The following is a 14,898-nucleotide window of genomic DNA, read 5'->3' as shown; positions in this document are numbered from 1 at the left end:
TCTCATTATTACAAAGATTCTACTCAGGAGTCCAGCACTAATCGTTAAAAGATGTTCATGTTTAAAAAAATAAGGCCAATGATTGTAACCATACTCTTAATTTCAGTTATTGTTTAGAGCAAGTTTGAATTGCAGGAATCAAGTGTACTTTCCCTGCGTGCAGGATTGTAGTTTTGCCCTGTTTTGCAGGATTTTTAAAGTCACATATGAATATGTCATGAGTAAGAAGAGTTAACAGTATGGGGAGGCTGCCTGTATTCAAATGCTACTCGTATACAAAATATATGTCATGCTTGAAAATATTCTATTGTCAATCCAAATAGAACACAAACTAAAATGAGATAATTTGGAAGGTGCCTATAAAGTCAGCCTGAATATATTATCATAAGTATATGTGAGATAATATTTGTTTTAAAAAGATTCTATGGCACTGTAAACTCAGTCTCATTAGAGACTGCATTTAAAAGGCTTATAAAGTTACTCATTAATGTTATCTTGTTGTATCTCCACAGCTTTTTCATTAAAGAAAATTCAGCAGAAAGCATTTTCTCCTGATAGCAGGAACCAATTTGCAATAAATGTTCTGGAAACCACTAGGGAAGCCATTACTGAGGTCTAATAAAAACAGACAAGCGTAACTTGTTCTATATTTTTGTTTCAATCACATACAGATGAGACCCCGCTCTCCACACCAACCGCAAGAGACAGCCTTGACAAACTTTCTCTAACTGGGCATGGGCAACCACTACCTCCGGGTTTTCCATCTCCTTTTCTGTTCCCTGATGGATTGTCCTCCATAGAGACCCTTCTGACTAACATCCAGGTAGGCCTTTCTATAGATCAGCTTTCGGAGATGGAGACAGATTTGTCTAAATTGATACAGCCATTTTAGAGTAATCAGTTCGTAAGATTATTTGAATCAACTAATACACTGAAACTTTGTAGTAATTTAGGTTTTAAAGGAACCACAACAGTCAAATGATTTTAGAAACTGTCAGATCCACTCCATGAAAATATAGATTGTATATGAAACCATAACAGAGACTTAGATGAAAGTGACATTAGTATTTTTAAAGTCATTCGTCTTAAATTCCAGGTTTTTTACTGGCTAATGAGATGTATTTTACTGTTTAAGTTTATCTCCTTTACTAAACAGACAAAAACTTCTTTAATAAATATTTACTTTAAACTGCTAGATTGTCAAGATAGAAATGACATGTTAAGCTATTTAAAATATGGCTAATGGCAAAGGTATTCACAAAAAATTTTTTTTTAAACAAATAAGCTCATTTCTGCTAATGTATTATCTTCAAAGAATAGACTTAAAAGGGCATTACCAAATTTTCTGCAGATTTCCTATGCAGTATTCAGGATGCCTATTGTGTGTACAGTATAGTCTAATTCTAACATTATTCAAGATTTAAACTAGCATATAGCATGGAGACAAGGAGTGTTTGAGATGAGAGACTTTTTTTTTTGTTTTTTTGCCCACACATGCAGTGATTCTGTGGTCAACAGATGGAATTTTTGCAGCAACATGGTAATGCATCACATGCAGCAGCAAAATGGCAGTGCAGGAAAGTACAGCTTTATTATGCTCATTCCAGCTGTACTTTGTATGCACAGCCACAAACCTCCACATATAATCTTTCATCACGTTTCTTTTACTAATGCACCATCCACTGCAAATACAGAGAAAATTAATTGTATTTTAATCACCAAAGTCTATAGCAATGCTACTTCTGTAACTAGTCTCACTGAAGTTAATGGGACTTAAGGCTTTGGCTTGCCTTTTGAAATGTAGGAAATCTATTCATTTATTATGTCATCTCAGTAATAAGGGTTATCTTAGTTTTTACTACACTAGTAAACGCCTAGGGGAGTGGCAGGTGATCAGACTAAAACTCTATATCTGAACACCCACAGGGAATTCAGATCTGCAGCTAAACCTTGCATCTGTAACACAGGTATATAGCTGTATAAATATACACACAGACATGGCTAGTGTGACAAAGCTCCAACCTTGTCTCAGTGGGTCCCGCACTTTCTGGCAGATTATGCTAGCCTCAGAGGCTCACTGTGACCCTCCACATAGCCCTTCTCTCTCTAGAGGCAAGGCTCACAGCCTACTGAGCCATTTTCATCATAAGCCAGCCAGGGAGGTGAGGAGAAGTTATCCTCAGTCACACAGTCTTTGTTGTCTCCCAGTCTCAGTGATTAGTCAGGGAGGGGGGACCCCGGGTCCGCCCTCTACTCCAGGCTCCAGCCCAGGGACCCTGATAGTAGCAGCTCTTGGTAGCTGACTTTTTGGAAACAGGACAAGTACGATTCCCTGGGCCACTTCCCCACAGCAGCCCCCCACTTCCTCCATATCTTTGTCACCCTTACCTCAGGGCCTCCTTTGTTGGCTTCAGGTGTCCCAATCAACCTAGCTGTCTCCACTGCTTTCTGGAAGGATCTTAATTGGCCCCCGGTGTCTTGATTAACCTGGAAGACTGGCCATTTGGTTACCATGGTAACAGAGATTTGTTTAGCGGGGGGCTAACATACCTGTTTCTCACTACTTTCCTATAGCCATCTGGCCTTGCCCCATCACACTAGACATGAAAAAGTGGAAGCAGAGGTCTTTGACAAAAAGGGGAAAATCCTGCACACATTCATGGGAAGGCCCAAGAGGCAGGAGTTCCGGCTTATGGCCAACCCCCTCATTGTGCATCAACACACAGTTGGTCAGTAGAAATACAAAAGGGCAAAAGCCAGGCAGTTTCTCTGCCAGGGTATACACTGCTGTGCATCTCCTCCGGTCCTTTCCCCTGCATATGCATAGCAGAAACTACTTCTATCTTTACACTGGAATAGTGGCTATGGAGCAGCTCCATTGCCTGTCCACAATTTGTGGGGGAGGATGCCTTCTTTCACTATAATCCACAGAAGTTGTACTGAGAGGATGTTGGTTAAAATGCTTTTAAGAAGCAGCATAATCCAGAAGACTGGGTCCAGGTTTCGGAGTCAGGAAATCTGGATTCTACTTCTGGGACTACCACTGATCTGTCATATGACCTTCGGCAGCTCATTTCACTATTGTGCCTCAGTTATCCAATCTGTAAAGTGGGAATGATGATACTTACCCTCCTTTGAGAAATGTGTTGAAATCTATGGATGAAAAGTGTTTTATATAAGAGCTAAGTGTTATTACTTGCACATGAATTATTTGAGTGTGCAGTTATGTGAAACATGGTATTTTTGAGTTCGGAGCCTCCTACACTTAATAAAACAGAAAAAAAATATTTCTATAATATAAGGTAAATATATCTAACAAAGTTGCAAAGAGTGAAAAGAGTGTACTTCTTTTGTTTCACGCTAAGACACACAGTAAGTAAAAATAGGCAACAAATAAATACAGAGAATAAATACTCGAGTTGAGCATTGATGTATAGTAAAATTCTTAGTAACTTTTTTTTTTTAATTAATGTGTGTGCTTGATGTCTTTAGACAGCAAACTAATGAGTAAAGCATTCAGTATCAACAGGTTAGCTAATCTGGTGATTGGATATGAGAGTGTTGTACTACTTTATGATATATGATCAGGGATTAATTTTCTGAGAATACATTCAGATTTGTCTTTCAGAAAATGCAGAATTCAGATTATTTTACTTGTTGTTGTTACCCATGGTAGACTGGTACAAAAAACCCACAATGCAAAGAATCCAGGCTTTTGTTCATGTCTTTTCCTATTCTGGGACCCTACTTTTTACGTCCAATCCCCACATTATGTCAAACAGTTTATTATCCTAAGAAGGCTGAACATGACTTCTTTTGGATTTGATCAGTTCTCTCATTCACCCCACTGGCAGAGGCACCCTTCCATTTTCTCCAGGTTTAATCCCTGGCTACACAGTGTACAGGCAACATGGCCAGCCTAATGGATAGTCTCAGGAGACCTGGGTTCTTTTCCTGATTCTGCTACTGCTCTGCTAGGTGAGCTCAGACAAGTCACTTCATCTGTCTAGACCTCTGTTTTCCAATCTGGAAAATGGGGAAAATGATGCTTCCCTCCTTTATAAAGATCTTGCTTTTTGATATACTGATGAAAAGCGCTTTTTAAGAGCTAGGTATTAGATTTACACTATCCAAAATGCACTAGTAGGAAACCGTTAAAAAAACCAACAATTTTCAGTTAGCATATATTTGCCACCTCCATGCAAGAAGTATGAATGGTTCTGAAAATCCATTATCAAGATTAAGTCTGCCTAAAATTCATTTTAATTACGTAATATTCTGTCCATGATGGTGGCAAGTATGCTACTGAAAACATATTTAAAAGTAATTTCCTAGCCCAGTGATTATTGTATTGTAGACAAGGGTTTAGAGACTAGGGAACTGAACCCAGGTTTTCTATATTACACTTAAAGAAACAGGCCAAACCCTCAGTTGATGTAAATCAGTGCAGCTCTACTGGCCCATAATTTTAAATGAATGCAAGGTAGGCCTACTCATCAAAGCAGCCACTGAAGTTTGCAGACTTGTTTTTTCCTGTGTCTCTAAATCTGCAGCTTTATTTTTAATCTTGTTTTGTCTTTTTAGGTCTTGCAAAATACTTACAGAAACATAAATAAAATGTTTCATTATTTGCATCATTGTGGAATAATTAACAAAAAAAGTTACATTTTTCTTAGTGTTTTCTTCTTATAAATTACTTGCATGTGTATACAGCACCTAGAAAAAAAGGGCTCAGTTCTGCAGAGGTACTGCTGTAATGCAAACAATAAATAGCTATAGCAATAATAAAATAAACAATAACATGCCCCATTGTTCTAAGCACCGTACAAAGACGTAGGAAGACATAATCCCTTCTACATAACCTTCTTAGTGCTTCACCGCTTGTGAGTAATAAAGCCATCCCAAACTCATGCAAATAAAACCTTTGATACCAGGCCATCATATATGTCATCATATATGTCAGAGATCTAACAGATTTATTTGGGCATAAGCTTTTGTGGGCAAAAAACTCAAGTATTCCTCATTTTTGTAGATACAGACTAATATGGCTACCCCTCTGATACTTTTTCATTTTGTTTTCCATGTTTCTATTCTTATAGGGATCTCTCAACCCTCCCAGAATGATCTTTTCTCTTGTCCTCCCTCTCCAATCCCAATATTAAGGACCATCAACAATAAATGAATACATGGGAAAAATTATTGTGTGCAGCTAATCAACATTTGTTGCAGGATTGAGTGTGGGGGTGGGATAATATGATTTAACTCACATCTGTACTCCCTTGATCCTGGAATCATAATTCAGAGTCACCACAGTTCTATCCTAGCCCTGCCTCAATGAATCTTTTATTGTTACACATTCAGGGATCACAGACATGGCCCTACCCCTCCACCATATCTCCTACACCAGGAAATCCCCAGATGCCTTCTGTGGGCATGGGCAACTTTCCTGAGAAGCCATGCAAAGGGGCCAGTCCAAGGGGTGAGGATTTATCCAAAAATATTACATAGAACATTCCATTATTTTGATCTTTAAATGTGTAACCTCACTCCTCTGATGTCCATCTTTTCAAATGAATCAAACACACCAAATAAAGCATAGGAGTGTGATGCTTTTGCTGATATTATACTCAGGAAAATTAATGCTGATGTTTAAATTTCTAATTGGGTGCCAGAGTAACCATCCCATTGTAATGAATGGGGAAGTTCACTCCTCTGTCATAGCTAATGTTTTTCCCTTGGGTATAGAAATAGGAAGACAGCACTTCATCAGTTCACATTCGGACGGATACCTTCACAACTAAAAGTACTAGAAACTATGTTTTGAAAGTTAAATTAAGTGACATGGCCGCAGAGCAATGCTGTATTACAATATTGTAATAATCTTCGGTGATAGTAATATTATTTTGAGCTTTAGGATCTGATTCTGCACCCCGTATGTAGCATACAGTAGCACTCTTGTTGATAAGAATCCATTTTAAAGATGAGCAAAATGGCTTTTAAATATTCTATTGATACAATTAAAATAGAAATCTAAGAGAAGATTGCAAGATCAACTCACTTATGAAAACAAAATAAAAGACTGGTGATACACCTGGAAGTTTTCTGCACTGCAAATAAATATGAGTCAATACTGCAGAAAAATATTTGCAAGCATTACATCAAACAAAAGCCTCAGCTTTGCTTCAGCAGCTTTTGCAGCCCTTTTTATTTGCTTTGTGCAAAATTCAAAAGAGTGAAATTTTCTTCACAAGAATATTAATGGAAAGGGAAAATCACATATACTTGGACGAATATGCATTTGCCAATGTATTCATGCTGGAGTTATTCAAAGAAAGCTCTTTTGCGTGTCATCTATTGAAAGAGCACAGAAAAAAATGTCATGTGACTTAGGTGACTAATCAAACAGAGCGAATAGTGAATTACAAATAGTCAATACCCAAAGCATTAGTCACATTGAATAGTTAGCAAGCAATCCAACGGCAGATATATGTTTTGTAAATCATTCAACGGATAATGTTTAATAATGAACAATCATGTAAAAATCAAGGTCTGTTCATGGATAATTTGCAGACTAAAAAAGGAGCAAAGTTCTTTGAATAAATTGTTCACTGTCTTCACCGAGCCTCTGCTACAATCACGTGTGTCAGTATAAAGCCTCTGGTGCTCACACACCTCTATGCTCAATGCCACAAGTTCAGAATGGAGTATACGCTCCAACTTTGTATTTTCCATCATTTAGTGGGTTGTCTGAATTGTGTTCTCGTGTAATTGTGTCATATTTAATCCTAAGAAAGATATGTTACATTAAAAACATAGCAGATCTGAGTATAGATATAAAGAGCATGCCTTTCAGTTTCTACTAAGAGGGTGTTATTTTTAAGAGTAATATAATTTTGTTTATGCCAGCTTCCGAATTGATAACACAATATTAGTGCTTTCTGAAAAACAATAATGGGTGACTTTGGCCTTATGGCTTAAGACTATGGTCAATATATATTATGTGAACTGTAGCCTGTCCTTGCAAGATGATGTACTCAGTTGTCCGATAGGATCATATTAGTTAGAAAAGGAAAGAAACCTAAACTAGTAATTTTTGTTGGAGCATTTTTCTTGAAGAATTTATCACTGGGAAATATTTTTAAAAAATTAAACCAAATAGTGGTGGCTTATAAATCACCAGGGAGAAAAGGCAATTATTTGTGAACACTTAGCATTTTTACATTAAAGTTAGAAAATTTATTAACAGTAGCCTAAAGGGGAAGAATTGTACTCTATGTTAGAAGTCTTGCTCCAGTTTATCCTCACTACATCCATACTGTATTAAAAACAAATTTGAAACCTGAACATGTTCGCTACAATTATCATTATCCAACCTCCATAATAACTGGCCTTCCCTAAAGAAAAATATTTTAAGTCATGTCTTGTGTTTCACTGTATTTCACATTGTAATTGGCATCCCATTGATATTTGTCAGGCTAGAGGATTACCCATAGCAAATACAAGGTGGACATATTTTATTTTGTGTAGTCTTTTGCAGATGAACGACTGGGAGAATTCACAGGATTCCACACAACTCTGAAATTACTATTACAGTTGTTGGCTCCAAGGCATTTTGATGATTTTTAGATACAGTACTGATTAGTTGCCTTTCCCAGCCCCGTGCTGCATTGAATAAAGGCAGACATTGAATGTTTCCGATATTTTTGCATTAAAACTGTCACTGGCAGCAGCAGCACTTTTGCATATGCAGCAGTTTGGCTCCAGTGCAGATTTTTGTTCACATTGGATGCCTACTGATGTGCACTAATTTAACTTCTAAAAATGGAACTTAATTTTGTATAGCTTATAAGTAGTCCCTAGTGGGTCTTGGCTCCAAAAGAAGCTAATATTTTCCAGACATAATCAGCAGCAAAAAGTAATGTATTGCGATTAGATACATTAGCAGCCAGTGGGGGGGGGGGAAGGGGGGTCGGGGAGAGGTGTGATGCAGAAATTCAGTGTAAATGTAATATGCTCTTAGCAGCTTCATATTTTGCACAGGTTCTTAATATAAAATTACACACATCAGCGTGACAATTTAGCATTATTCTCCTTGTTTATTCATAATGATTGTTTCATATTTAAAGAACACCAAAATATTGTGTTTTGTCAGCCAAGGACAATGATAGTGTAATAGTAATTTATTTTAAACTGCTACAGATAATACAACCAATCAACACATTAAGTGGTGCCAACATTGGCATCTTGCTAAATAATCTCTAGGCTTTGCACTGACAGTACATCTTTCAAAGATAAGTCAACAAGAGCAATCAGAGCAGAAAATTAGAATTTGGTTTCTTAGAATTAAAATACAGCTAAACTAAAGTTTTAATTGGGGTGATCTAAAAGGGCACTTGATGTAATGATCTCTTTCATTTGATACTAATTGTTTGTTCCTGATGAAGAAGAAACATGTACATGAATGTTGCTGAATTGAGTAAAGATGGCAGTTGCCTTAGCTGCTAGATTTTATTGTTAAACAAGATGAATTGTCACAGTGAGGGAGAGGGTTGTCTGCACCTTAGAAATTCTTTGTCTATTTATTTTGCATCAAGGGGAGACCTTTTGTATAAGTTCACCTGATTTGGACTTATGAGTGATGTGGGTGATTTGCATGTTCTAGGCAGAGATAAATGGGAGGAGTTGAGAATATTCTAGATTTCAACTGTTTGCTGAAGTAAGAGGAGAACGTGGATCCAAAAAAACCCCAAACCTCTTGTTTATTGCCTCATTTGAATTTTTCATTGGTTCAGAAGTGTCCTTCATGTGAAAACTGTTTGGGTTGTCTGAAGGAAAAATGATTTCTTGTTTTAAAAAATTGGGAAAAAATTCCAGATATATGTTAAACAATTAAAAATAAGACTCTGGAAAGGGTTTATTATTACTATTAGTAATACTTTATTTGTTTGTTTGTTTGTTTTATTTTAAACTGTACTTAATTTTGAACATGCCTATGTAGTTTTATATTTAGTCCAATAGAGTTTTGTTTGGTAGCTTCCAAATTTAACAGTACAATCATAATTATCTTGTAGATTATTTTTGAACGGTTTTAACTTCTTTTCAATGGACTGTTACAACTTTTAAACATATTTTTATGCAATTTTATCTTTAGGTTGATAGGAATTTTCAAAATGTGGCCTGCATTTGTGCCTAAACAAATGTGTGTGCACAAATAACATAACATACATTCCCATAAAGTGCATCAGGTTCCCTACCATGAGAACTTTACAATTGGAGGACCTCCCATTAAGTGCTGAGCTTTCTCAACTCTTGCAGATTTCAGTGGGAGTTGAGTGCAATAATACCATGAGGGATTAGGCCCTGAATTAGACAAGATATGAGACAACAGTTTAGGTAAGAGTGGGTATGAGGAGCATTGAGAAGAAAATGGGATGGACTGTTAAAATGTGTTTAAAAGAGGGATTTGAAGGAGGTCTTGATAGACTCTGACAATGGAAAAGCTAGCGGACCAAGCCTGCAGTTTGTCCTTTGCCTGGCCAGGGAGCTGGCTCTTTGGGACAGGTACTGTCTCTCACTATGTGTCTATAGAATGCTTAGTACAATCAGGACCTGATCTCAGCTATTTGACCTCTGGGGCTATTTTAATACATATAATAATTATTAATAATAACAGTAATGAGCAGGGTGTATGGGTGATGTGCTGCTTCATTACATCCCTACTAGAGCTCCCATCAGGTCAGCTTATATGGGAGGTCATTGCAGAAATTAAAGAAGCCACTTTCTGGAAGAAAAGCCAAAGGGAACATTGAGTCAACTTCCCCTTTGGGAATGATGCCCCTCACTGCTGTGGGGTGACACAGTTACATTTTAATCTTCAGGAAGAATAAATCTAGCTCTATAACCTTTATCAAGAGTTGTACACACAAAGGATGTGTTGAGTGCCTTTGAAAATTTGGCCCCATGTGTTTTTACATATAGCTTGTCCGCCTGTTTGAATGCGTTTCAGTAAAAAAGGTGCTGATGATAATAGGAAGGCTTATTAAGCTGTTATGTGCACCCATATAACCGTGACCTGGCAGCAGGATTATTTTTTTGCTTAAAATCTCTCATATCTAATCAAGAAAATACAAAAGAAGTTCATTTATTATGTCTTCTGTTTTACATTCCCAAACTTTGCAATGTTCAACTTCATCTTTGAACAGGGCCTATTAAAGGTTGCCATAGACAATGCCAGAGCTCAAGAGAAACAGGTCCAGATGGAAAAGACGGAGCTGAAGATGGAGTTGTTCAGGGAACGAGAACTGAGGGAAACTCTTGAAAAACAGCTGGCTGTGGAACAGAAGAACAGAGGTATTTTACAAATGTTCTGAGTTTTTTTTATAAGCAGACATAACCTCTTTATAATTTATTTATCCAAGTTTAATTCTAATACAATATCTAGTTTTGAGCAAAACCCTTCTTTTACCTCATTTTATAGAGGAAGCTATGTGACTTCCCTAATTTTGCACAGCGGGCTTTGTACTCAGGACCCTCCCAGTTTTCAACTCTTTGCTTGAGTCCCTTTTGTTTCTACATATAATTAAGGTTTTATTGCAATATAGACAGAATCCTAGGCTTTAAAGCAAGAAGGACCATCATGATAATCTATTCTGACCTCCTGCACATTGCAGGCCACAGTACCTCATCCAACGCCTCCTGTCGTAGGCCCATAACTTCTGGCTGAGTTACTGAGGTCCTCAAATCTTGATTTAAAGATTTCAAGTTACAGATAATCTACTCTTTACTATCGTTCAAACCAACAAGTGTCTCATGCCCCAGGCTACAGAGGAAGGCAAAAAATCTCCAGGGTCTCTGCCATCCTGACCTGGAGGAAAATTCCTTGCTGATGTCAAATATGGCGATCAGTTAGACTTCAAGCATGTAGGCAAAACCCATCCACCAGATTGCTGAGAAAGAATTTTCAGTAGTAACAGAGTCTTCCCTCATCTTCAGCAGTTGGAGATAGTTGCTAATAGCAGTCATGGATTAGCCGTATGCCATTGTAGGCAGTCTCATTTTCCCATCTCTTCCCATAAACTCTTATCGAGTTCAGTCTTGAAGTTAGTTAGGTTTTTTTATCCCATTGCTCCCTTTGGAAGGCTGTTCCAGAACTTTGCTGCTCTGATGGTTGGGAAACCTTTGTCTAATTTCAAGTCTAAACTTATTGATGGTCAGTTTATATCCATTTGTTCTTGTGTCAGCATTGACCCTTAACTTAGATAACTCCTTCCCTGTGTTTATCCTTCTGATGTGTTTATAGAGAGCAATCATGTCTCCCCCTCAGTTTTCATTTGATCAGGCTAAGTAAGGCAAGCTCCTTAAGTCTCCTCTCATAAGGCAGGTTCTCCATTCCTCTGATCATCCTAGTAGCCCTTCTCTGCACCTGTTCCAATTTGAATTCATCTTTCTTAAATATGGGAGACCAAAAATGCACACAGTGTTTTTGATGAGGTCTAAACAGTGACTTGCATAATGGTAAGAATACTTCCCTGCCTCTACTGGAAACATCTTGCCTGATGCATCCTAGGTTTGCATTAGCTTTGTTCATGGCTGTATCATACTGGCAGAACCTAGTCATCCTATTACGGACCAATAACCCCAGCTCTTTCTCCTCCTCTGTCACTTACAGCTGATAAAATAAGAAATCTCTTTGCAGCAGCTTGAACGGAGGGAACTTGGATTCAAAATCAGTATTTTTATACCTTGAGCTAAACTGAATCCCATGTTAGTCTTTAAGGTACCACTGGACTCCTTGTTGTTTTTGTGAATCCTATTAGTATCACTGTAATCTTATTTCATGCCTCTTTCCACTAGAGGGTGCAACTATTACACCATGAATTTCCCTTTTAAACAGAGGAGAATAAATAATTGTAGGCAATAACAATTAATAATAATCATGAGTGTGCATAGAATCTTCACTGTGACTATTGACTGGCATATTAATTCAATACAATTACAGGACTAATACTAAATAGGTCTCTTTTTTTAGTGCATCTCAAATATTTTTTATGAACACTAGCCAGTGCTATGCCTCATGACACCTCTGCGAGATAGATAGTATACCTGTTTTACAGATAGGCAAACTCAGGCACAGCAGAGGGGTTAAGTGATTTCTCCAAAGTTAGACACTGAGGAAAACTACATGATAGGCCCTGATTTTGTGCCAGGTACTGAAAAAAATGACTTGTATTGTCAGCACTGTGCACTGCATACTCTTCTACTTTGTACCACTCTAATGACATTATTTCACCTGGTATAAGAAGCTGGACCTAAGGATGAGGAGATATGATTGCTCTCTAGAAATACATCAGGGAGTAAACAACACTGAGAGTGAAAACCTACTCAAGCTGAAGGATGGTGTTGGTACAAGAGCCAATGGGTATAAGCTGGTCATGAAAAAAATCAGGCTGGAATTTACAAGGCGGTTTCTCACCATCAGAGGGGTGAGGTGCTAGAACAGCCTCCAACAGGAGTTGTGGAGGCAAACAACATACCTGGTTTTACGACAGAACAGAACAGTTTTATAAGTGCTCTTGTATGATGGGGTTGGTTTTGACAGTAGGGTCTCACTTCCTGTTTATATCTTATGTTTCTAATACTCATGCTTTGGGGCTTCAGTCACCTGGAGGGGACAGGAAGGGATTTTTACCTCAGAGTGTATTCTGGGGGATATTTTTGGTCTCTTTCCTTTGAAGCATCAGAGATGACTACAGCTGAAGATGAGACATTGGACATGGACAGCCAGAGTATTGATCATTCTCCCTTTCAGTGCTTGGTTGGCTGCTTCTTGGTCACATGCTCTGGGTCTAACTGATCACCTCATGTGGGGTCAGGAAGGATTTTTTTTGATCTTCAGTGTTAAGCAACCTCCTCTAATGTCTACCTATTGTTGATTGGGTTAATGTGACAGAAACCTATGTTTACTTTATCCCCACTGATCTAAATATTGTAGGTGTCTCTGGGAACATCAGTTAACTGAGCTGCTGCTGTATATAATACAGTGATGCTATTTTCTTTGTCTTGTTTACTGTACCCTATCCTTCCAATCTGTATGTTATCCAGTTAGTCACTCCTCTGGGTGTAGTGTTTGATCAGGTAGTAAAACCAGGATAATATCACTTTTATGAGTAACTACACAATAAGACTTTGCTAATTCTGTCTCTGTCTGCTATGGCACATCTACAGTGTGTCAGCCATGATGTTTGAAAGGCACTTGCAAACTATTTATAATGAAAATATTAAAACCATGAAACTACTCAAGATGTATTTAGCTCAGATTTTCAATATCATAAGATGATCAATCTATTCTCATGTATTAGTGGTATATACTAAAAATGGTACTGTGTAGTTGATGCTGCACAAGATATAGAGCATTGCAGAACTGTTCTCAACTTCTTCAGAGGTTTGGTAGCTTGGACTGGTAAACAGAACTCGTTGCACCTTACACTGCTGCAACCGGGACCTCAGTTCCGGAATCAGGCTCCCTGACTTCTGTGGCACACTGGTTTTAAACTCTGGGAATGTGAGCTGGTTAGAAACATTGAGAAAATGAGGATTTTTATTGAATTCTATGTAAAAGTGTTGATTGTGTGGTACTTTTAAGGTCTAATTCTGTAAGACCATCACATGCAGAGCTCCAGCTGAAGGTGTGGAGGGTTTGGGATCTTAAAGATCCCTAGGATTGGATCTTAATGTTTAATTTCATAGTACCCTTTATTTTGTTTATGTTTTTTCATACATTTCAAACAGTTACCTAATTTCCACTTCACTACAGGATCTTGAAGTCAGTTAGGTTTTTTATCCCATTGCTGACATGCAACAAAGATCAGGGTGCTTCACTGCAGAATTTAGGTTCAGTGTGTTACACACCCTCTTTCTTGGGGTGGGGAGGGCATCAGAGGTAAGGGAGGAGAGAGATGATAGTGACCCAGCTATATTATTTTTAGGAACCCATAATAAGTAGTAACTGTGTAGCTAAAATCTCAGAACCAAATGTGAATGCACTGATTTTTCTCCCCCAGCAATAATTCAGAAAAGGTTAAAGAAAGAAAAGAAGGCAAAGAGGAAATTGCAGGAAGCGCTTGAATTTGAGACTAAGCGGCGGGAACAAGCAGAACAGACATTGAAACAGGCAACTTCAACAGACAGTCTCAGGGCCCTAAATGGTAAGAAGTCAGCTTTTTGCTTCTCTGTAATTAACCCTCAATTCAAGTGGTGAAATCAGTTGTTATGTTGGTCACAATTATTTTTTGTGATGCAATAGGGAAAAATTACCTTTTGCTTTCCTCCATTTCATTGCTTCTCTAGTTGTTGTGATGCTTTTTTTGTACAGTGTGTGTGAGCAAATATTACTTCACTGGAGAGAATGCCCAAACTAGAACAATTTTACATTATTAGCTTGAGAAGTCAATTCTTTGCTTTTCTCTCTGCTTAAAAATCTATTCCTCATTAATCTTCCCAGTCTAAAAAAAAATTGTCCTGGCCTCCAGGCATTGTTCAACATTAAAAAAAAAAAGGGACAAAGGTTGATTGTATTGTAATTCAGCACTGGAGCAACAGGTTGTAAAAAAGGCTACAGGAGTTAAATAAAATATGTGTCAGTCTTACCTTTCTGTGCTTCTAGACTCTCTGACCCCAGAGATAGAAGCTGACCGCAGCGGGGCCAGAACAGATGCTGAAAGGACAATACAAGGTAGGCATTTGCAAAAGGCTATAAATCTAGACCTTACTATATGAGTTTTTCCTCCACTTTAGCCTGTTATTCAAGCATGTAGCCTACCATCTGGACCACATCAAAACAAGTTCAATCAAGGTCAAGTTCATCTTGCTTGTTTATAAGAGAGAATTCATTCTGTGCTG

At 37.8% G+C, this 14,898-nt stretch overlaps 1 protein-coding gene across 7 annotated transcripts in view; it reads left to right on the top strand.

Moving 5' to 3' along the window:
• DACH1 (dachshund family transcription factor 1) overlaps positions 1-14,898 on the top strand; it is a 457,159-nt gene that overhangs the window by 395,225 nt on the left and 47,036 nt on the right. For all 7 annotated transcript variants that reach the window (XM_074961884.1, XM_074961866.1, XM_074961859.1 and 4 more), the window contains 4 exons: positions 672-823; positions 10,203-10,350; positions 14,061-14,204; positions 14,663-14,731. In XM_074961884.1, coding sequence (XP_074817985.1) covers positions 672-823; positions 10,203-10,350; positions 14,061-14,204; positions 14,663-14,731 — 513 coding nt within the window. The remainder of the gene's footprint in view (positions 1-671; positions 824-10,202; positions 10,351-14,060; positions 14,205-14,662; positions 14,732-14,898) is intronic.

Source organism: Natator depressus, chromosome 1 (assembly GCF_965152275.1).
Source record: "Natator depressus isolate rNatDep1 chromosome 1, rNatDep2.hap1, whole genome shotgun sequence".
Taxonomy (NCBI): domain Eukaryota; kingdom Metazoa; phylum Chordata; order Testudines; family Cheloniidae; genus Natator; species Natator depressus.
Note: the sequence above shows the minus strand (reverse complement) of the source record. Positions and strands in the feature narration are given on the sequence as shown.